Source organism: Clupea harengus, chromosome 24 (assembly GCF_900700415.2).
Source record: "Clupea harengus chromosome 24, Ch_v2.0.2, whole genome shotgun sequence".
In the NCBI taxonomy this organism is placed as follows: Eukaryota; Metazoa; Chordata; class Actinopteri; order Clupeiformes; family Clupeidae; genus Clupea; species Clupea harengus.
Window position 1 is genome coordinate 3687328 of NC_045175.1, and position 25000 is coordinate 3712327.

Sequence of the window (25000 nt, forward strand, 5' to 3'; positions counted from 1 at the left end):
AGCCCACATGCACCCAGTCTTCCGTGTGAGATGCCGGCTAACCGGTTCTGTGAGTGGATTTCCCTTCCATAAACCGACAGGTCGTCAAAGACTTTTGCCTCCTTAAGTATAGGCTGTATTTACGTCACCCCAGTAGATTTGAACTATTTTCTCAGAGGTTAAGTCCAGGAGACCTTGTCTTTTCAGGAACAGGGATCCATGTTGAGGCTACAGTCCAGTGCAAAAGGCGAGAGTGACTACGTAAAACCCTGGCCGATATCTTCACTGTTAAATCTGAAACGCTGAAACGTTGAAAGCTCGTTGTGTTTGATGATCCTCAACTTAATGTTAAACAAATCAGCAGCTGAAACAGCAGATTTTTGACCAAGAAACGTACTAAGAGGAGGCCTACTTTTAGCCTACATATAGAGCAGGCCTACCTTTTGTTATGTTTTAATCATGCATGTTCTTATATCACCGGTAGTATCACTGCCAATGGGTTTGTAACTGTAGCACAACATGAACCATAAAGTAGGAAACTGAGCTCGCATTGCCCCAAAATGGCGCCCGTCCCTCCCAGCCCTTGCTGGACACCTAAAGTGGTGCCACAGTAACCATGACCCCCACCCACCTGTGGACACTACCGTAATACCAGCATCATAATCTGTCTCAATGATGCGATGAGATCCTGAGACGAACACACACACACAATACAGATACACCATACACACACATAGCACAGTTGAGTTTGATCATCATTTTTCTAAACACAAAGTTCATCACAAAGTTGTCATATGCGTGAAACGCACACATGCACTCACACAGGCTTTGAGGTAAACTGCATCCGAGGCCAAATATTACATTCACAATAAATCTGAATTTCGATTTTGGACACTGCACATAAAACATCCATTTTGCTTTCTCTCTCTCTCTCTCTCTCTCTCTCTCTCTCTCTCTCTCTCTCTCTCTATCTATCTATCTTTTTCTGACTGACACACACACACAACACACACACACACTCACTCTGAAGCTTCTTCTCGCTGTGTGTCTGTCTGCGGGGCATGTAGGGTGAGGGTTGAGGCAGAGGCATGGAGGACATGTCGTGGCTCTGCAGCTTGTACCAGTGAGGCTGGTCATCCAACAGGGCCGTCTCCAGCTCAATTAGAATCTGTTGGAGGGATGGGAGGAAGAGAGAGAGAGAGAGAGAGAGAAAGAGAGAGAAAGACAGAGAGAAAGAGGAGGGAGGGATAAGAAGACAGAAACAATAAAAATGAGTTAAAGACTTAAATCCAAGGACTGCTCACACACACAGAATTAACAAAGTCATCCGAACACACTTTTTGTGAACCAATGTCTGTCTGTCCCCCCTCCTTAACACACTCATCTACATATACACAAGAATACACTCTCTCTAACTTGCTCACACACACACACACACACACACACACACACACACACACACACACACACAGACCTCTCCCAGGAAGTCGCTCTCCTCCTCCTGCACGCGGGGTTGGTCCCAGACGGTGATCTCCAGCATGCGCTCCCTGAAGTCGCGCCGGTGAACGTGAGGGTACAGGAAGGTCTGGTTCCACTTGGGCTCCACGCACTTCTTCACCGTCTTCGTCCGCCGTTTACTCTTGTCACTGGGCATGGAGTGGTTGGAGTTGGTGAGAGAACAAAACATTATTCTTTCAATGTAAATCCAATACAAAGACTAGTATCTTCAGGCTAGCGCCCTGGTTAGGCCCAGCTAATTAGGTCTAAAGGTGCAGTCCACGATTCGGTTCGGATTCGCGAAAGGTTGTTGATATTTGAGGTCAACAGCCAATCAAATTACACTCCTCCCTTCCGTGCTCCAGAAGCACCATGTTGATTGGCCGGGATTGTTTATGGCTCGGTCCGAGCCTCTGTTTGCATCCCATTTACAGAGCCAGGACTGAACACTGGAGATTTTTAAGCGCAAACACACTGAAAGGACAGTGACACGGAATTTGACAAATAAAAGTGTATGGGATTTTAATCGAGGACTGAGACTTTCATTTCCCTGAGAGAGGATCCCCCACCTACCTGCGGTCGGGCAGGAAGTACATTTTGACGTAAGGGTTCCTGGGTCGGCCGTCGGGTCGAGGTGGCAGGTCTATGGCTTGTAGGACGTTGACTATCAGCTGGTGGCCGACTTTATCGTACCACAGTTTCACCTTCACGAACAGAAACACGGAAGAGGAGAAGAGATAAATATGACACCTACATAAACATGAGACAGAACGATCATACTTAGGGCCTGGTGTGTTAAGGGTAACAAGAACAATGGAAAGATCATATATATATAACATAATGTAGTTTAGACTGTATAGTTAGTCCAACCCCTAGAAAAACACTTGGGTGATAGTACTGGCATATGTAATGTCATAGTTTTTACTTCTTTGATTTTCATTCCCATTTTCAACCTGAACAGATTGGGCCTCATTCTCGAACATTTTCTGAAGTTTCTCCTGAAATGTTTCTTACGGGCGAGCACAAGTAAACGCAGATCTAACTTAACCGGTGTAGAGGTGGAGGTACTGTTGCAGGATAGATGTGTCCATTATATTCCACTATGGCTATTTTAACGCGATTGATTTTAGTGCTTATTTATTTATTCACTTACATTTGCAGTGTTCGTGTACATTTACATTTACATGTAGTCATTTAGCAGACGCCTTTGTCCAAAGCGACGTACAAGGGAGAGAACAGTCAAGCTACGAGCAATAGAGACCTAGTGTAACAATAAATACTACTTTACATAAGAAAAACGAAATAGAAAATAAAAAAGAAGTGCAGGAATGTAACTGCTGTAAGTGCAAGTTAAGCACTAGTCGAAGTGCCAGTTAGGAAGGGAGGTGCTCTCTGAAGAGTTGGGTCTTCAAAAGCTTCTTAAAGGTAGAGAGGGATGCCCCTGCTCTGGTAGTGCTAGGTAGTGCTAGGTAGTTCTAAATAGTCTGGATTGCCGTACTTGCACAGACAGCAGTGCCAAACGACGCTCACTAGACGAGCCCAGCATTCTGGTGTAGTCCTTTTATTTATTGTATGACATCACGGTGCCTCGTAGAATCATGTGTAACCCTGTAGAAAATACATGGTTAAGTTTCCTTTGGGTTTTTCTGTCTGTTTACGAGACAGACAATGTATTTGTTTTTGCTTTATTTTCTGATAATAAGGTAAAATGTTCATTTAAAAAAGGATCGTAATTTATACTATTCTTATGTTTAAATATAATGAAGTGGGTAAAATATTTAATTTCTGTTATAACATATTGGCCAATCAGTGGCGAAGGTGAGAGTTCACGGATGGAGGAAAATCCGGTGGAAGATAGATACACGTGCTCTTGAGCTACGGACAAGCGACAGAGAAGGTCACGTAGTAGACTGCTACCACTATCCATTCCTTTTTAGTATGTTATGTGTATGGTTGTCGGCCTGATAACCAGTTTATAGTGTACCAACGGAAGTAGGCTATTATAAATTACAAAGAGAAGTTATGGACAGTTTTCATAGACTTTTGTCAGTCAAATGATATTTAAACCAATAGGGAAGTTGGCTAGCTGTAGCCTGCTGTTTTGTGCTAACTGGCTAGTGAAAGTACAGCGAGTGGACAGAACGGGAGGACTGTTATCGGCCAGTGCGAGGAGACACGGGATCGCCAAGCAGGAGAGAAGCCACACATGCGGACAGCGCGTGAGTCTGGCGGCGGCTACTGACGGCGGTGCACGGAATTCCTCTGTGCCCGGAGCTCATCACGTTCGTGAGTTACCAGCTGGTTTTGTTTTGCTGCGCATTGCGTGAAAAGGCCAATTTACGTTTTAACGGCCACAACGCCCACGAGCAACAACATCAGGTCTGAAACAGGAACAATTCATGTTTGGGGTTTTTCAAATAGATATATGCCGGCTTAGTTTATCACTTTATGGGCCCATAAGTTAAATGTTTGATGTAATCTGTGCTTGTGTATGATTTGTATGAGGTTATAGGTAACCAGTTCAGTTTGGTTAAACAAGCAGGATAACTGCTATCATTTGATAAGGTATCTGATTTAAATTCATGACAGTGCATTCTACTTTTATTTTTATATTCAGTGGTATCTATTTTATTTTATTTTATTGTATACCTGTTGAATTCATTTTCAATACAAGTACCTAAACTATACCTTAAGGGTGGAGATTCATGTTTCTATGCATTATTTTGTACTAAGTGGTTTATTACAGTGAAGTTAGTCTAGGTTACAAGAAGGTGAATTGCAGTCAGTACAGGTATAATATTCACAGCATAATTCACATTAAGTTATTGAATTCATATAAGAGAGTAAGAACTCAGGGCGTCACTGACAGTACCACATATATGGGCTGGGGGCGCTACACATGACTATACATGTGAAACGTAATTGTTAATGATACAAATATTTCTCACAAATTCAATAACAGAAAACACAGAGAGTTTTCTTAAATGCGATTCCTCAAAAAAACACAAGATGGCCCACAGGGCCGATTTACGACTGCTATTTCGCGTTCGGAAAGTCTTCTGAAGTTCAGAACAAATCCCAGATGAGAAAACTTTCATGAATGCCAAATGTTTTCCTAAATCCAGTTCAGAAGAAATTCCTTCTTAAATTCTTCTCAACTGCGTTCGAGAATGAGGCCCATTGTTTGTTGAATAATCAATGTGATGCATTTTCATATCAAACAAACTTTCACTATGGGCTGTTGTTAGGATGTGGAATATTTTCCTTTGGTAATAATGCTGTTTTTTACTCATCTGCCTGCTCTTGTGTCGAGCTCTCATCTTGAGTTGTAGTCACTGAGAGTTGAGTATGCACTCGAGCAGTACTCACTGAGAGTTGAGTATACACTCGAACAGTACTCACTGAGAGTTGAGTATACACTCGAACAGTACCCACTGAGAGTTGAGTATACACTCGAGCAGTACTCACTGCGAGTTGAGCATACACTCGAACAGTACTCACTGAGAGTTGAGTATACACTCGAGCAGTACTCACTGAGAGTTGAGTATGCACTCGAGCATTACTCACTGAGAGTTGAGTATACACTCGAGCAGTACTCACTGAGAGTTGAGTATACACTCGAGCAGTACTCACTGAGAGTTGAGTATACACTCGAACAGTACTCACTGAGAGTTGAGCATACACTCGAACAGTACTCACTGAGAGTTGAGTTTACACTCGAACAGTACTCACTGAGAGTTGCCCAGGAACGACCAGGTCCCTCAGAATCCCTGGACTGGTTGGGGACATGACGGATATCGAGGGCCTCTCCATCTTCTGGGACTCAAAGGAACTCGAGCCCGCTGTGGACATGTTGGACGTCATGTTAAGGGTAACAAGAACAATATAAAAGTGAAAGTGAAAGTGAAAACTAATTTATTTTACAAAGTGGTGACCACAAGCAAGTACTTGTAAGAAACGAAGCAATGCCAAACAAAGTGGATATTAGCACTCACTTGAGTCCAAAGGTGGGTGTGTTGATTCTGGAATCCTGGGTGTATCTCTACAAAGGAGAAGAACCAGTGTCTCACGTATCACACACTGACAGTGTCGCAGCTTCTGAGAACACTAGAAACCTAGAAATAATGATGGCCCTCAGCCTCCACCGCAACGTAACCACAAGCTTTCTCTATCGGTGCACCAACACAAAGTTCTATCAAGCACCCACCACTACCCCGATACACAGCTACACAACCGCACAAAAAACACACACACGCACAACAAATAAAAACCCTTACACACATCCCCATTGTACAGTTTGGGTTAGTAGTCACCTTCACAGAGGGGTAGAGAATGGGACAAGAGGTGGCCTGCATAAAGCTTAGGCTCAATGTTCAGCACAAGAGGACTGCAGGGTCACCAGGGAGTAGAGAGGTGAAAGGTCACAGTAGCATTATGGGGTGTTTACTTACTGGTAGACTCTATGGACCTTTTTCAAGCAGTTATTGGGAAGGATTCGATGGATACATCTTTGACACGAGGCAAGGAGATAAATAGCAAGAGGCCATAAATATCCTGTAACTCTCCATTGCCACACAGAATTAGCTACTGATGCTGAGACTGCAATAAGGGGCTGGCCAACTGAAATTAGACCTGAGTTGCCCTTTAAGTGCTCTTAAAATAAATACATACGTATGTAAATAAATAAATAAAGATAGACCACAACACATCATTATGTATTCTGAACTTACCCAATGGGCCTTGAAACAACTATTTCAACTTGAGGTGCGTTTTTAGACTCTAAGATAATGTTGTACACTTCTTTCTTGGTTGCTCCGGGCAACGCCTTTCCATTCCACTGCAGCACCTCGTCACCTGTAAATGAAAATGAAGCAGATGACATCATCATATGAAATGACATCACATTAAACAAAGGCTCCGTTATCTATGCAGCCTATGTGCTGTTTATATGCCCCTACACGTGTATATAATATGCAGCACTTATATCTACTCATACACAAAGTGCCTTAAGGCTCTCATTATGGAAGAACCAATAAAGGAGCTAAGTGGAGTGCTTCAGGCTACAGCTAACTGACTCGGTGAAAGGCCCAATGGTTCTAGATAGTCTCTTCAAGGAATTTAATGTGGAATGTCTATTGTAAAATCTATCTGTTCTGCGTGCATGATGTATATCCTCTTCTGTTAAAAGGCAGGGCAATGTTACACAACCACAGGAGATGACAAGCTCTGGAGGATCGCCAAACTGCTGGCTATAACCCTCTTAGGAACACATGCATACATTTCCCATGATGCACACCTGCACGTAAGTGTCCTACGATGTCAGCCAGGCTTCCTTTCTTGACTTTGGTGATGAAGGCCCCTAGCCGCCCTGTCTCTGTCATCTTCCCACCGACCACCTGTGAAGACACAGAGCACGGCCCCACGTCTGATAGCAGCCTACTGGTGCAAGAGGCTCTCTAACTCTGAAGACCATTTTAAATATTAAAGACATTTAAATGTGTGTATGGATGTATAGAAATATGTACATTTGTATGTATCAATGTCTGTGCGCATACACATATACTGTGTGTGTGTGTGTGTGTGTGTGTGTGTGTGTGTCTGTGTGTGTGTGTGTGTGTGTGTATGTATGTACTATGTATGTATGTATGTATGTATGTATGTATGTATGTATGTATGTATGTATGTATGTATGTAGGTATGTATGTATGTATGTATGTATGTATGTATGTATGTATGTATGTACACACAATATACTTGTAAATGTCAGTATGTTAGTACATATCTATCTTTCTACACTTACATTGAAAACCATTGAACTATAACATCATAAAGCATGTCTGACAAAATAGCAAGACTCAGCACACAGTATTGATATAGCAGGCTGGTATTTACTAACACACTGGAACACTAGACAGGCAAGGGCAGGACTTCCGGGCAACGGGAGGGTCGGGGGGGATAATGGTGTTCTGTATATGTGTGTGATTCTGTGTGTGTGGGTGGGCGTGTGTGTGTGTGTGTGTGTGTGTGTGTGTGTGTGGGTGTGTGTGTGTGTGTGAGTGTGTATTTGGGTGTGTGTGTATTTGGGGGGTGTGTGTGGGTAGGGGGGGTGATAATTGGCGGTAGAGTGCATGCCTTCAGCCCCTATTAGACTCACCTTCAGCCCCAGGAGGGAGCCAGCTTCTCTGGGCATGGCCGAGCGCTTGCTCAGGGTGATGCGGCCGATTAAATGATCTCCCTCTTTGGACGGCTGCCAGGTAACCGGATGCTGGCCAGAGCAGAGAAGAGCAGAGAAAGGGAGAGGAGAGGAGAGGAGGGGAGAGCAGCGATTTTAATCCCTTTAGTACACAGCCAACAGGGGAGCAAGACTCACACTTTCACTCGCACTCGCTCTCGCACTCTCAGTAGCTGGGTTTCCATCCAACTTTTGAATGCGAATTTTGACCATTCAAACAAGAAATCCTGAGAATCCTGGAAATGCTTGAAATTTGCATAAAATTCGAAGTCGAAAAAGAAATCGATTTGCTAGAGGGGGGTGGATTAACTCTCGATTCACATAGGGTATAATGCGACTGCTGTTGATGGAAATGGGATTATTCGCATGAATTCGCATTTGTTGCAATTTGTTGCAAGCTGCCCTCACAACCTTATATTTTGATCCCACAGCTGTTCACAACTCCTCCCTTGATTAGGCGAGAGTCCATTTTAATTTCCATAACACAGCAGATTGAAACGCACAGATTTGCATTTTCTTTACACGACTTTCCATGAATGCACTTCAAACATGCGAATGAGTAGGATGAAAACCCAACTGTCATCACCCTCACTCTTGTTTTCACTCTACTCTCTCTGAAGGGGAGGACAGAGTTCTGTCTTTCTTCAATATTCATGTTCTATTAATCTCATTTCTCTTTTTTACCTTCTCTATTGTAATGTTCTGGCTCGGCATATATACTTACTAACTACTTCTAACTGCTACCTAACAATAACAACAAATAGAAAGCCCAGATGTAAAACCTAACGTTTGCTGTTTCTTCTCAAAAACATTAATTACATTGATATTTGAAGTGAAGAAAAATACACATTACATCTCTAAATGCTTTCCCACTCTCACACACACACACTCTCTCTCTCATACACACACACTCCACTTTAGCAGTCATCATCACAACACATGAAAGGCATGAATGAGTACTTCTACACACATGATGAGACACTTCTATACCTTCACTGACATGGAAGTCCAATCTAAATGTAGCCCAGACCAATAGCGCTGCTCTTAACCTGGTCCCTGTCCACAATGACTTGGTCTAACCAGGGGTGTAGTGCATTAAGTTGCCTGCAGGGGGAGCAGCACTACAATAGGTCTTCCCGCTGGCACCACAGAAGAAGAATGGGGGTGCCAGCAGTTCACACAGGCTAAATTGGACTTGATGACAACAGAGGTGGCACACTGCAAACACTTACATGCCATACAGCTGGGTCCATCGGGTGGCAGTCCCAGTCGCCTGGAAAAGGGGGATGAATAAAAGAATGAAAGAGAGAGAGATAGAGAGAGAGAGAGAGAGGGAGGGGGGGGGAGTTGATTAGTGTACTCATTCTAGACAGGTAAAGTCCAACCGTAAAAATACCGCTGTAATGCTTCATGACAGTTTGATATGAAAAGTCAACCCCAACACACTCTCTACACAGTACAGCTACAGCAGCTTTGCCCTAATGAATAGTTTCCATGAAGTGACCTCCAACAAACACTGTGACCTAAAGTGACCTCTAAATCTACCCCACTAAACCCACTCATGATGACAGTGTCCACCAATATTGTGGAACAACATGATTACGGCGTGACGGAGGCTTGGGGGAGCTTTCACGTCTCCGACACCAGCCGTGGAGCTCCGCAGCCGAGCCTGGGAAGGATCTGGCACGGGCCAGGATTACGTCCTCTCTCCGAGCGGCACCCCTCCCTTCACTTGGGCGTTGCTGTCAAAACCCCCTATGATGACTGATTCATTAAATCCCACGGCTCATTGCCTCTCCTGTCAGCCTCAATGAACTTCTGCCATTAGCTCTCACAGTCACTGTAACCAACCAACACCCCTCACCCTCACACAGACAACAGGCCCACCCCCCCCACCCCCCCCGACCCCATCAGCTCTCACAGTCACTGTAACCAACCAACACACCTCACCCTTGCACAGATAACAGGCCCACCCCCCCGACCCCATCAGCTCTCACAGTCACTGTAACCAACCAACACACCTCACCCTTGCACAGATAACAGGCCCACCCCCCCGACCCCATCAGCTCTCACAGTCACTGTAACCAACCAACACACCTCACCCTCGCACAGATAACAGGCCCACCCCCCCGACCCCATCAGCTCTCACAGTCACTGTAACCAACCAACACACCTCACCCTTGCACAGATAACAGGCCCACCCCCCCCACCCCCCCGACCCCATCAGCTCTCACAGTCACTGTAACCAACCAACACACCTCACCCTTGCACAGATAACAGCCCCCCCCCCCCCCCCCCCCCACACACACAAAAAAACATGTTCATCATTTTTATGGGGTGGGGGACAAACAGCCTCCACACACAACACTCCTAGCAATGCATTGGTGTTTAAAACTGCCAAAGCTCCAACAAGATGTTATACAATGGCGCGTAAAAATGTTTACGGCCTCATTTGACCAACCTGATTGCATCCGTAAAGCTTGGGCCCCCTCACGGCACATGACATGTAAAGTGTGGAACCCCACGTATAACGTATGCTACCGGCCACAGCCAGCCAGGGAGGGGGTGTTGTTCACAAGCCTGTTTTTATGATGGGGGGGGGGTCGCTGCCGTGCTGCAGCTGCTGTGAAGCCCCAGGGCTTTGAGCTGAGAGGCGTGGGCTGAGAGAAACCATCCTCAGAAAGCCTGATCAAGGCCATGACGCTTTAGCGTCATCAATCCACATCAGGGTTTTGTGTCACAGTGCCGTGAGAATCTCAAGAAAGAACAGAAGAGAGGTTTGAATCGAAGGGAACGAAGGGGAGGAGGTAATAGAAGTAAAAAGAGAGAGAAGGAAAGAAGAGAAGAGAAAAGAAGAGAGAAGTGAAAGGGTTTAGAATCAGAATCATTATTTCTATTTTCTTTTATTATTATTTTCATATATCTTCTATTCATGTGTGTCTATAATTCTAATTCTAATAGTTCTATAATTAGAATTAAGCTCAAACAGCAAGTATGTGTCCTCTATGCAGAAATTTGTTTTCAAGCTGATAGGGGGAGTTCAATTTGTTTTCCTAAAGTTCCAGACTCCTGCAAGGTCAGAGCGTTAGTCTGTTATCTTCTGCCTTCTCTGTGAACAGACATGGTGGCAGCTTCTGTATCACAGAAGTCGTCTCATACACATTCACGTGGGGTTGGAACTAATGATTGACAGCCCTTCCTGTCAGCCTGGTAGTATATTTAAACTGAATCTGTTTCCTTGTCTAGTTAGGGACACAGGTGAAACCTCTATATGAAACCTTCCTCTTCTTCCTCTCTGTAAGAATAAAAACGTGTTCCTGATTGATCAATCATTGCCTGACTGAGTCTCCATTAATCTGTGGAATTGGAAAACCGACTATCAGGAGAAAAGAAAAGAAATCAAACAAAACAAAGACAAGAAGGGAGGGAGGGAGGTCAGTAGATTGGCTTCTGTTCACTTTTGGCCAGAGAGTTAAGATGGCCAATCGCCCCTCAATCTGGCACCCTGTGGCTGACAGCACTCTATTGCCCAATTGCCCCCCCACTCAATAGCACTCTAATCCGGGTTTAAAACACAACCAGCACTATGGGAGGGGAGGCAGACTCACAGTCAGGAGTGAACTGCGAATACTGAGAGGTAAAGGCAGTGTGGTATGTTGTTATGGTAACCCCAACTCCACCAGCTCAGATTTTTTGGGGGATGGTAGGGGGTGGTGGTGGTGTGTGTGGGGGTGGGTGGGGGGTTGAGGGGTCATAGAATCTGATAAACCCTTTTTTAGGTTACAAAAAAGTCCTGTAAAAAAAAAAAGGGCAACAACTGCCTGGTCAGTCGGGAACAGATGAGTTGTTGGGAGGTTGTTGCCAGAGCATTACGTTAGCCGATGACCTAATTCCCACTGCCCCAGAACAGAATCCAGAGCGCCAGCTTCCCCGAATGAAAAGAGGAGAGCATGTCAAGAGAGCAATGGAACGATGAAACACACTGATTTTCAGTGTCAATGCATTTGGCGTTGACTCTTTTTCTTCTTTTTTAAATGTATTCATTTGGCATCTCGTAATATTCAAAAGCATCACATCATTTTACTCAAAAACATCTCACAGTACGGATACATATTTCCACCAGTTGCCTATGTGTGCTTCCTGTGAATCGAACTTGTGTTGTTAGTGCCTTGCTCTACGAGTTGAGCCACAGGATATTACTTTATCAGTTTATCAGTTAATATTTACTACTATATACTTCTGTGTACTCCTTACCTGTACTTACACTATGCAGGTTGCTATAGTTTGTTGTTCTTTCTGTAGCTCGCAAGCTCGTTCCTGAAATTAATCTTATCATATATGGTCATGTGACGCAGAGATTAACACCCTTGTTCCTCCCACTAGCCACCCAGACAATTCACTATGCGGTTTTGTGCGTTTATGTGGTTTGGAAAGCCCACAAGCTTTTATGCTGCAAGATAGGTTACCCAAAATAGATCACTTCACAAACTAGGTAGCTTTGCAAAGCAAGTCTGTTGGCTGTTAGCTAGTTCGCTCGCTAATTCTAGAGCAAAATATAAGGCATTCTTTAACTTGAAGACATAATACCCAATATAGCATGTAGTTCTTCTCGTACAAAGCGACGATAAGTTAAGGGCCAGTAATTGTTCAGTGCTTCATTCGCAAATACAAGTTACACATTTGGCCACACACTATTTAACAAGATTGTTGTTTTCTCTTCCTGGCCAGGGGATCTCTGAGTTACGTATGGTTCTCTCCCTGGTTTAACAATGCTTCACTGCATCGTCTTATTCCAAACAACACAAGCTAGATCATAACTGTCCACTGTCATGATGAACAGGAACATAGAGTCCAAAAAAAGAACTGGGAACATGGAGCATGCTGTACTCTGGACCCTTGCCAAGATGATAGCTGAGTTTGAAACAGATCTGATTAAGGTTCAGCTGCTATTTTCGCAGGAGTCAGACAGAGAAAATACTGAACCAGAGAACAAAAGACAACCCAACCAGAACAGTGAATATAGGACAGTGTCTGAACTGCATGTTTCTTGGTTTGTTGATGTGTGATGGGCTCTATGCATCCAAGACCACCATTCTCTCTATCTAAGACCACTATCCTCTCTAAGACCGCTATCCTCTCTATCTAAGACCACTATCCTCTCTATCTAAGACCACTATACTCTCTATCTAAGACCACTATTCTCTCTATCTAAGACCACTATTCTCTCTATCTAAGACCACTATCCTCTCTATCTAAGACCACTATACTCTCTATCTAAGACCACTATCCTCTCTAAGACCACTATTCTCTCTATCTAAGACCACTATCCTCTCTATCTAAGACCACTATCCTCTCTATCTAAGACCACTATACTCTCTAAGACCACTATACTCTCTATCTAAGACCACTATCCTCTCTATCTAAGACCACTATACTCTCTAAGACCACTATCCTCTCTATCTAAGACCACTATCCTCTCTATCTAAGACCACTATTCTCTCTATCTAAGACCACTATTCTCTCTATCTAAGACAACTATTCTCTCTATCTAAGACAACTATTCTCTCTATCTAAGACCACTATCCTCTCTATCTAAGACCACTATCCTCTCTATCTAAGACCACTATCCTCTCTATATAAGACCACTATCCTCTCTATCTAAGACAACTATTCTCTCTATCTAAGACCACTATCCTCTCTATCTAAGACCGCTATACTCTCTATCTAAGACCACTATTCTCTCTATTGGCCGCAGTGGAGACAACAAAAATGATCCTCAATCACCAAATACTTTTTCTCTACACCCTTGTAGCGCATAGTTAGCACAGCTTTAGTGATTACGCTAAATTAAATACATCTGCAAATATTTAAATAAGGCTTGAAAAAACTCAAACACTGCCATGATATTTAGTTTGCAGTGAAACTAATCTGTAATCGCATCTATTTAACTAATTTACTAATGTGTAAATGTTTGTAGTTTTTAGGCTTTTGGAAGAAACATGCGCGTTGATTATATACCGTTTAGTGCACTATGCAGGGGGGGCTATCTATACTAAATGGTAGGAAACAGGAAGTGATTTCAGGAAGATGGTGTAATTCCATACCTCTTTCGCTGATGCTCTCCATCTCCACATCCTCGCAGCTGGTGTACTCGGGCGTGGAGCCGCCCTCCTCCTCTGAGCTGCTGATAGACATCTGTCGCTTGTTGCCCCCGCCCCGCCTGCCCTTGTACGGGCGTGGCGGGGGCGGACGCAGGGACTCCGATTGGTCGGAGCTGAGCGAGTCGATCCTCAGGAGCCCCTCCCCAGGGGCCCCTTGCTCCACCTTCTCCCACCGGCCTTTGTGCGCCGCCGGCTCCAGACGGGCCCCCTTGGGCCCCCATTCCTGCGAGTCCCTGAGCTCTGGGGGCAGAGGCCCCGTCCGTGGCGGTGGTGGCCCGCCGTGGCCCGGCTTGTGCAGGGAGCCCTGGCTCCCGTGACCTCCTCCCCCACCACCACCACCACCACTACCCCCTCCCCCTGCGGTCCTATCCACCGAGTACGCCCGATGGTTCTCCATCAGCGCCTGCCGCTCGTCCACGACATGGCCCCGCCCGGGCCCCAGGCGGCCCCCGGGCCCCTTGCGGCCCTGGCCCACCTCGTTGAGGGCCATTTCACTGTGGTGGCGCTCGTGCCGCACCTTGGACACCTTGGCGTGCATGCGCATCTCCTGCTCCTCCTTCTGCGGCTTGACTGGGTAGCGCGCCAGGTTGGGGTCGCTACGGTAACGCGTCTGGAACTCCTCCTCCCGTTGCCTCTGGCGCTCAGCCTCCTCGTCCTGGGAGCGTCTCCGAGGATCCGACGACGCGGGCGGCGGCTGTCTGGGCCCCTCCCTCTCTCCCTCGCCAGGCTCCTCCTCCTGGCTCCGCCCCTTCTCCAGGCGCCGCCTCTCCCCTGGAGGACGCTCCTCGGAGGACTGCTTTCCTGGGTCCCGCCTCCGCTCACCTCGCCCAATCACTTTTCCATTCTGCTCATGGAGGGACAGCGGTCGCTTCCTGTTAAGGGAGAAATAACAACTGAATCAGTGTTTCTAAATTTAAACCAGTTTATTTTCGGGTGGTTTATTTTTTTTTTTTGCTTTTTTGTTTTGGGTCGGAATGGAGTTTTCACCTTGTGAAGGGACATAAGGATTAGAGTTTTAATTTGAAATCATATTTACAATCGGAATGAGAACTCCTCTCTTATCCAATCATATATCATACCACTGGGGCGGTCTTCAAAACAGTAGAGGTCAAACATCTGTCTGTTAAGGTGACGCACATGTGTCTGATTTAAGTAGATCTGTGACGGCTGCGAAGCCTGCTCAAAACAGCGGAGTGAGAAGAGGGGGTTGGAAAACAAAGGAATTAAAATCAAAGGCGCAGGAAGACTCAAACCTTCTGGCCCACTTTTGCGTTGCTGCGATGTAAGGACAATGTTGGCTCTTTAAAAAAAAAAAAAAAAATAGAATATAAAAAGGGATTAAAGCCCATATTCTCTGCTCTGGCCTCTGGAAATATGCTTCTGTGAAAGCGGATTTTGAGTCTTCACACACATGCGTAAATATGACAAGTGTTTTTTTTTTTTTTTTTACTGGGTTTGAGGGAATAACCACCTTCTCTGTTCTGTCGAACGACACAATATCAAAAACTAACGCTAAGATTCTGCATTTGTTGAAACAAATCCTTCTCTCTCCGTGGGAGAGCAGAGATCACCAGGGATTTGCTGTGCAAACTAGTCTGTGTTCTACTCCCACTTGTCTCATGAGGAAACATGCTACTTCAAATGTTCAAGTATCTCACCATCAAAGTACCTCACCGCCATATTGTCTTCCCTTGTTGGAGTTATGTGTTCGCATTGTGTTCTCTAATCTGACTCTGAATACTGAATACTGATAATAAAGATGACTCGTTACCTAACAGAAGAAAAAATTGACCAGCCAAATGTCTTAAAGGAAAATCTTAACGGATAAAAGATAGTATGTTGACTAACTAAGAGTTACTAAGTATGCTTTCAAAGTATGCTTTTTTATGTGTTTATTTGACATTCTGATGAGATAAACAGGCCCTACTAGAACCATGTGAGTCCTTTCATGATCCAGTCCCTTGAGTTCAAGGTGCATTCAAGTCAGACAAATCTGCTAATGTGCTAACAAATGTGCTAAAAATAATGTTTTCAGTGCACTAATTTCAGGTAGTAATGCAATACATTAGCGTAGTAGTGGTCTCATGTAGCCAGGCATGCTACAGTACACATATAACTTCCAATGAACTGGAAAAGCATTTGATCTTCTGTGGGTGGGAACGATAAGAGCATTGTATGCTTTGGAATCATTCAACCAATGACTTATGAAAGGGGAGCTCAAAGTCGTGCAGCAGATTCAAACAGTAGACGGCAAAGGCGAGTGGTGTGTTTATCAAGTCGTGCGCAGGCTTAAGGGAGGTATAGACAAACATGTTTGTATTGCCTTCAGCCACAATTCAAAACCACAGATCGTATGTTGTGGTCTCATCACAGTGCCAAAGAGACACGTTCCACGCCATTGCTCACCACGATGTGAAGAAGAGGAACGTGGAGAACTGGTAAGCTCTAACTTGTAGACTAGATATGACAGTGAGGTGTAGACTAGATAAAAGACTAGATCACTGGTGTCCCACATATTAGATGACTATGGATCTAGCCAATAGGTTCAGGTTCAGGGCCAATACAGTAGGTTCAGGTTCAGGGCCAAAAGGTTCAGGTTCAGGGCCAATAGATTCAGGGCCAAAAGGTTCAGGTTCAGGGCCAATAGATTCAGGGCCAAAAGGTTCAGGTTCAGGGCCAATAGATTCAGGTTCAGGGCCAACAGATTCAGGTTCAGGACCAACAGATTCAGGTTCAGGACCAACAGATTCAGGTTCAGGGCCAATAGGTTCAGGGCTAGGGCTATATTTCCCAAGAGCTGTTTTACTATGACCAGCAGAATAACAGAGGTGCATTCATTTTGAACACTCTCTCTATTGGTTGTGATGGTCTTTGAACACTCTCTCTATTGGTTGTGATGGTCTTTGTACAACAATGTTCCTCAGAAACATGGACCAGTCCAGATCCGAATGGATCTTTTAAGAAAGTTCCCCCAGCCTCTTACTTGTCTCGTGGCGGTTCGCTTCTCGAGCGCGAGGCGGGCATTGTATCGGCTCCCCGCGTGCGATCCACGGTGACGCCGGCCGGTTGCTGGGCGTCGGTGGAAGGCGGGGCCAGCGAGCGCGTACGCTGGAGCCGCTTGTCCCGCAACGTCGGCGGTACCCCCTCAGCGGAGACGGCCGACCCCCCGCTCACCGGCCGACCATCCGGCCCAGAAAACCATTCTCCCGACTTGATGAGGATCTCCTGTTCCTTCCGGCACAGGTTACATACCCACATTACCTGAAGGGGGGAAGAGAGAGAGAGAGGGAGAGAGAGAGAGAGAAAGAAAGAAGGAGAGAGGAGGAAAGAGGCCAATAGAGAAGTTAGGACATAGAAATATTGAGGAAAGGGGAGTTTACCTACAGCTCAGGTGAAATATCCCATGTGAAAAAAGTGGCTCTGCCAGGACACTACCATCAACAACTCATAAAACATAAAACATTAACTTTAAAATGTTTTTTTTTTTTAATGGTCGACCAGTGTTTACCAATCGCACATATGCTTTGTAATGGTTGTCCAATAGCAACCTATCACACATGTGCTTTGTAGTGACGCCAAAGGTAATGTCTTTTCAGATATCTCTTTCATTTGGTAAAAACTCCTATTGTGCAATGCAATCATTTCATTCGTTACTCATTACGTCTACTGAGGTGATTAAGAAAGCAAGGGCTAATTATCCAATCCAGGTGACTGACAGCAAATAAGCATGAAGGCCTTTTACTTTCTAAAGCTCCACCCCTGGATCTATTGTAGTGAGTAACGTGAGTCTGTCCTTCAGCTAAGAATGTGAAAGAAAATGGTGATCATTAAGACAGACAGACAGGTACCCGGACAAGTGCAAAAATGCAGAGAGATCATTCAATGCACACACACACACACACACACACACACACACACACACACACACACACTTTCTCTCTCCATCATACGCTTCTACCCACACACACACACACATATACACACACACACACACACACACACACACACACACTTTCTCTCTCCATCATACGCTTCTACCGACACACACACACACACACATATACAGGTCACAGACACAAACAGGAAGCAATTGTGTTGGTCAAACTGAGTTTGACTATTCCAGGCACACAGGAAGAGCAGGCTGACCATGTTGGTTCCGGTTGCCGCACTATCTGTCAAATCCTTTTTTGCTCAAGGCATATCCTTCCTTCCTTCCTTTCTTCCACACTCCCCCCCCCCCTCTCAGTCTCTCTCAACTCTAATAGAACCCGGTGATGGTTCATTTATAAGACGGATGACAGAGGTTTCCTAAAATACCTCTTCTCTCTATCTCCATCTCCCCCTCTCTCTTCTCTCTATTTCTCTCTTCTATCTCTCTCTCTCGCTCTCTATCTCCATCTCACCCTCTCTCTTCCATACACCTCTGCTGAGCAGCTCCCCCAGGTTAGTCCATTAAATATGAAAAGCAGAGAGCAGAGGTGGAAAAGAGAGAGAGAAAGAGAAAGAGGGAAAAGGAGAGAGAGAAAAAAGAGAGAGAGAGAGAGAAAGAGAGAGAGAGAGAGAGAGAGAGAGAGAGAGAGAGAGAGAGAGAGAGAGAGAGCACATTTGCCAGACATCTTCGGCATCCATTATTCCCATAACCCTGAATCACGCTAACAGCTTTGGCTCTCTCACCCCCAGCACACTTATTGCATCTAGCCCATCGATCCGGCCCCAGACTTGCAAAGCATCTGTACGCCCGTAAATCCAGCCTAATTTCCTGGTACAAACGCCCATCTGTACAGTAGTAAGCTCAGTCGATGAGGAAACGGGGGAACGGCGAACGGCCGCTAAGGGGTTTGGACATCATCCGCTCAACGGGGTTAGCGTTAACACTGATGATCACTCATGTCGCCGCCGCTGAATGCTATTCTCACATTGATTTAAGTAGGCCTTTGTCAACGTCAGTTCTGTTATGGTGGAGAGCAGTGACAATCAGCAGAGAGAGCTTTGGGTGGTGAGTCACGGACGTGACATTATTTCAAACGGCGCACGGGTTGCTTAACGTCGGGCCACAGTGTTAACATAGCAAGACGTGTCCCAGGTCGAGACATGGCTGGATGGTCACTTCAGCAGATTGCATCCCTTGAAAGGGAGTCCTCTGACTGAGGATATGAATTTGGAATGATACGAAAGATCACAATCCTAAGACTGACCTGGTCTGAGTTAAATCCGCTAGATTTCTCCCAAATACACAGGGATAATCCAGAGAAAACAAACGCTACACATCCCATGGCTTTGACACTGGAGGAACCTTTTTGCCAAACAAAAGGTTCCGAATGGACCATTAAAAGTGACAAGCTCGACTGAGTTCGCCTCAGGACCTGATCCTCCAAGAAAAACCTTTCCAGAGCACAAACACTTGTTTTTCGCACACCTCTAGTTCTATACAACGCCTATGGAGTTTGTTGTTTTTTATGAAATGAGCCACCTTGTATACAATGAACAGCAGCTCATCCCAAAACACCTCCAGCTTCAGCTGCCTCTCTCCCCCTGTATACTCACATGGTGCCATCTTGCATGAGAACGTTCCTCTGTGCCGGGCCGGTGCTGGCTACCTCCAAATGCACGGCTGCACAAAAGAACCGAACCGTCTGAGTTAAGATCACAGAACAGGTGGTTCTGGTTCCCTGCAGAGGCGAGTGAGTGCTAGCCGGGACAATCGACAGGCTACGCCCAGCGCTGCAACTGCAACTACCACAAGTGCCTGTATGGGATTGGACTGGGGGATGATATGAGAGAGCAGGAGAGAGAGAGAGAGAGAGAGAGAGATCAAAAAGGAAAGAGAGAGAGAGCGATACAGACATAAAGAAAGGGAGAGAAAGAGAGAGAGAGAGAGAGTGAGGGAGGGATGCATAGAGAAGAGAGAGATGGTAAAACAGAGAGAGATAGAGAGACAGAGAGAGAAGAGAGATGGAGCGATGGTCAGAGAGAGAGAGAGAGAGAGAGAGAGAGAGAGTGGTAGCGCATCAGGCCGGCCTGATTGGATCCACTTGGCCCGGCTCCAGTCTAATCTGGGGCAAATCAGATGCGTTGGCTCCGCAGCTGTCAGCCGCCCAGCGGAACACTCCCAGCGAGGATTAGCGGGGCCCCGCGCTAATCCCGTCCCACAGCGCTCACTGCCATTATTCCCCCACGCATCAGTACCATGCCACCCCTCACCTCTTTCATTCTCTCTCTCCATCCCTCTCTCTCTTTCTCTCTCTCTCCCTCACCATACCCACTAGCACCACCCACTGTAACCAACAGCAGCACATATAGAGACAGAAGATTTTAGATACGAAAGTAGGAAAGGAGAGAGAGAGAGAGAGAGAGAGAGAGAGAGAGAGCAGATACTGAGTTCAAAGAGTAAGACAATAGAAAGTGGTTGCCTAGAAAGAAAATAATTCAGGGCCTGCATACACTCACTGTCATTAAACTGGTCTTTACGTGCCTGTCCTGGTCAGAAACTAGCCACCACACCTATATATGGTCATGTCCTACACATGTGTACAGACAGCAAGGGACCTTTGAACTGAGGAGGGCTGGCAGCAAGAGGTGTTCTAAATAGAGAGAGAGAGAGAGCAAGAGAAAGAGAGAGAGAGAAAGAGAGAGAGAGACTGTATATTGTTCATGGCGAGATTACTGTGCAGCGTTCTGTGTGGTCGAGGAGCGGCTAAAATAATCCAGCACTTAATCCTTGAATTAGATCGAATTCCAGCTGCACGCACACTGGGAGGATACGTGTGTGTGTGTGTGTGTGTAAGTGTGTGTGTGTGTGTGTGTGTGTGTGTGTGTGTGTGTGTGTGTGTTGTGTGTGCCCATGTGTGTTTCTTTTTCCCTGAAGTTTTTTTTTCTATAAATCGCATTTGGAGCATAGCCCTTCTCCGCAAGGCATGGGTGCCCGTGTGAACACATGTACCCACCCCACACCCACACCCCCACACCCCACACCCCACACCCCCACACCCCACACCCCCACACCCCACACCCCACACCCCACACCCCCACCCCCGTGTGAACACATGTACCCACCCCACACCCCACACCCCACACCCCCACACCCCACACCCCCACACCCCCGTGTGAACACATGTACCCACCCCACACCCCACACCCCCACACCCCACACCCCCACACCCCCACCCCCGTGTGAACACATGTACCCACCCCACACCCCCACACCCCACACCCCCGTGTGCAGAAAAAAAAAAGACTGCATCACAAACAATCTAAATGTAGGATGGCTACAAAAACCCAAACCCTAAAACAAGCGGGCAGGGAGGAGAGGGAGAGAGAGAGAGAGAGAGAAAGGGAGAGAGAGAGAGAGAAAGAGAGAGAGAGAGAGAGAGAGAGAGAAGGGTAATCCCTAACTGCATTATGGAACCTGTATGTTCCTGGATAGTGCACACGTGAGGGCCAGCTTGAAGAGGCCTCCTACTCAAGTCATATGACCAGAGGGACATTGTGGAGTTGTCATCGCCAATACAAAGACAAAATGTATGTTTTTTCCCCCCTCATCCATCAATGGATTTGTACACATTTGTATATGTAGGTACCATATACACATACTGAAGCACAGGAGGCACTGAATCAGTGACTGAGCTGAATCTGACGAAAGAACTGAATCTAAGCAACTGCAGCAGATTATAATTAAACTGAATTGATATGAATCAGGCTTAAGTAAACTGAAATGAATAGGACTGAACCAAATTAAATCAAACAGCAGTTGTAGAGTGCAGCCAGGGAGTTGGCAATGTGGTTTCACCACATGCTACAGCACAGTGATCAGGGGACAGTGTGTGTGTGAGAGGGGGGGGGGAGAGAAAGAGAGAGAGAGAGAGAGAGAGAGAGAGAGAGAGAATGAGAGAGAGATATAGAGAGTGGAGAGGGATGGGAATAAAGTGATGGAGAGATGGAGAGAGAGAGAGAGAGGGAGAGAGAAAGAGAGAGCACATTAGACTGCCCTGGTGGCTTAGAGAGAGCATCAGAGAGTTCATAGGAGCACGGTTGCGTTCATCCTTTTCCTCCAAATAGCTCTTCTTACAAAAAGCACTTCTCCATGGTAACCAAATCACTGGGTAAAAAGGAAGTGTGTGTGTGTGTGTGTGTGTGTGTGTGTGTGTCTGTGTGTCTGTGTGTGTGTGTGTGTGTGTCTGTGTGTGTTTATGTGAGAGATGGTGACAAGTGAAAGGTACAAGGGGAGCAAAAAGACCTGCATAAGCATCAGCCGAGATCTTACTGATTCACTTTTAATCCCGCAAATGTATCCACTGTGTTCCTTCTACCAGGGCAGCATCCTCCACATCCTTTCCCTACTTTCAGTCTCCTGCAGAATGACTACTAACCAACCTACATAGTATACAGCCTACATACTATATACAGCACACACACGAAAAACAAGGGTGTACGTACATTTGCTGTAAAACATATTGGCTAGATCTCAAACTGCATACTATGCACTAATCTACTAAATCTGTCAGTATATACTGCATTTAGACTGATACATGTGAATGTATGGAGTACTAAAAAAAAAAACAGATGATGCACTGAATGTCATTTGAGATACAGTGACAGTATATGTTAACTATATGTTTCTAGATGTTTCTTCCAGGAAGAATTATTTTTTTCCCCCTGCAGAACGACTGCTTCCCAGCTCAGAGCATCAACACACACGAATTCTGTAAACATATTGTCTACGTCCCACACTGCTGCACACGATACACTAATCTACAGGATATTTCAGTAGGCTACATACTGAGAAATGTGACGGCACTGATGTACTGCATGTCCTTTGAGCCAGTGACAGTGCATGTTAACAAAATTATTCTAGATGTTTTTTCTAATGTTACATCTGCTGCATACGCACAGGCTAAGGCCTTGGGAGACCTTTGTAAGTCAACTGTAGCTGAGCTTACGTAAGTATTTAACCTCTGCCCTTCACATATGTCCTTCCAGCAGGGCTTTATAAATACAGCAGAAAGCGGCCAATATGCATTAAAATGATTGGTCAGGAATGGTTCCGTTTATTTCCAATGATTCAATGCAATTTGCCTCAATTGAGTGTATTTTCGAGGGCTTGATTGTGGCTGCGTCCGTACCGCCATGAGAACACGACTGAATTTGATTTCCTGTTGACGTATGGGACTGTAAGGATGTAACTTTTGAAGTCCGACATCATTTCACGTTCATTTCCTCCGTCTTTATTGTCTCATTTCCTGTCCGTCTGTCTGTCTCATTTCCTTCCTCCACCTGGAGTCTGGATCCGTTTTTTGTCGGCAGGCTACTTTACCGAAAGACTCAAGTGACCAAATCCTGACTTTGTAGGCAGCCTTACCAACAGTATCCATGACAACAACCTACCCTGTGCTATCACACTTCACTACTTTAGTAAGGGGACAGAGTCACCACAACATAACTGTCAAAATCTTGGCAGTATAGTATGATCTGTGACTGCTAGGTGTTCGTTTTGGATATGAGAGATTTGGATATCTCTCTGTCTCAATATCAACTGTTACCTTTACTGATCTCGAGCTTCACTGATCTTTTAAATGGAAACATTTTACAACACACATAACATAACAGCATGCTGGGTATATTGTATTTATACTCCATAATAGCATAACAATGTTTGTTTTTTATGTCGCACAAAAAAAAAAAAAGATTTACTAAAAAAATTAAAAACACTCAGAACATGAATTCAGAGTGTGTGAGGTAGTACATTGGAAGGCTGAGAGCGAGTGTGTGTGTGTGTGTGTGTGTGTGTGTCTTCCAGCATGTGCGTGTACTTTGCGTGTGTGTGTGTGTTTGCGTGCGTTGGAAGACTGAGAGCGAGAGTCCCATAGCCCCATCAAAAGAACACCATGAGGAAAAAGGAACAGAATGACATTCTGTGTGATTCACACATTGCCGTCTCCACAGCCGTCTCACGACAGCCGTACCAGCAGGCTGGGGGAATGTACCTCACTACCAACGGGCATTATAGCGCACTAGAGAAAACACACTCGTAACACGCACGCACACACACACACACACACACACACACACACAAGCGCAAAGTACACGCACAGGCTGAAAGACACACACGCTGGAAGACACACACACACACACACACACACACATACGCATACTGACAGGCACAGACACACACACACACACACACAGACACACACATACTGACAGGCACAGACATACACACTCACACACACACCAGGCCATCTCACTCAGCTGCAGCTCAAACCTGGCTGCTGGCTGTCAGTGGCCCTACGCGGCTTGCATCGGCTGCACTCAAGGCCTCTTTAAAGAGGAAGAGGAGGAGGAGGAAGAGGAGGCGGAGGAGGGAGATGAGGCTATAGAAAGCGTATTGTCATGGAGATGGCAAGCCTGAGAAGAATGAAAGAACAGCCTGATACTCATAGAAGAGGGGTGAGGGTGGGATCGTGGTGTGGCTATATGAACCAATCAGAAAAACGTCCAAAGAGATGGGCATCTCTGCCAGCCAATCATTTTGCATATGCACTGTACATCGCTGATGGGGGGTGGAGTCCCACCATGGTAGAAATGAGCAAGTGCTGCTCAACATAAGGTAGCTCTTAGAGTAGCTATCCATGCTAACAGGGGGGGGGGGGGGGGGTGTATGGTGAGCTCAAAGTGGCGCGCTCACAGCAGGCGACCTGCTGACGAGACAGAAAGGGTATCTGGGGCACCTGTCAGCCTCACCCTGAGAAAGCCGAGAGACGGTGGGGAGACGTCAGGGAGACATTTTCTCCTCTGACAGAGATTAATTGCAGCCTGCTTCGCCACACACACGCACCATGTCCACTAGTTGACACTAGATGCCACTGCAGCATCTATGCAGGGCAAACGAAAGGTTAGTTCTTTTTTTCTCCACCTCTATCCCTTCCTTCTCTTTTCTTTTGTTTGTTTCTCTATCTCTCATTCCCCACTCCTCTCTCTCTCTCTCTCTCTCTCTCTCTCTCTCTCTCTCATTCCCCACTCCTCTCTCTCTCTCTCTCTCTCTTGCTCTCTCTTTGAAAAGACAGACTTTGTTGAACCACCCACATAGCCCCGAGGACCCACATATAGCACAACATCATGCACAGAAATTATTCTT

General features: G+C 45.7%; 1 protein-coding gene across 13 annotated transcripts in view; it reads right to left on the minus strand.

The window, feature by feature from the left end:
- Nucleotides 1–25000, minus strand: part of rims1b (regulating synaptic membrane exocytosis 1b) — a 76196-nt gene that overhangs the window by 22487 nt on the left and 28709 nt on the right. For 6 of the 13 annotated variants that reach the window (XM_031561844.2, XM_042703431.1, XM_042703437.1 and 3 more), the window contains 13 exons: nucleotides 16853–17130; nucleotides 13813–14741; nucleotides 8941–8981; nucleotides 7631–7741; nucleotides 6773–6872; nucleotides 6207–6330; nucleotides 5928–5984; nucleotides 5472–5518; nucleotides 5209–5318; nucleotides 2050–2189; nucleotides 1454–1625; nucleotides 1003–1147; nucleotides 611–667 (listed from right to left, as the gene is read on the minus strand). In XM_031561844.2, coding sequence (XP_031417704.1) covers nucleotides 611–667; nucleotides 1003–1147; nucleotides 1454–1625; nucleotides 2050–2189; nucleotides 5209–5318; nucleotides 5472–5518; nucleotides 5928–5984; nucleotides 6207–6330; nucleotides 6773–6872; nucleotides 7631–7741; nucleotides 8941–8981; nucleotides 13813–14741; nucleotides 16853–17130 — 2311 coding nt within the window. Of the gene's footprint in view, nucleotides 1–610; nucleotides 668–1002; nucleotides 1148–1453; nucleotides 1626–2049; nucleotides 2190–5208; nucleotides 5319–5471; nucleotides 5519–5927; nucleotides 5985–6206; nucleotides 6331–6772; nucleotides 6873–7630; nucleotides 7742–8940; nucleotides 8982–13812; nucleotides 14742–16852; nucleotides 17131–19413; nucleotides 19709–25000 lie in introns of those variants that run through there. The other 7 variants (XM_042703434.1, XM_042703440.1, XM_042703439.1 and 4 more) reach the window with 5 other exon arrangements.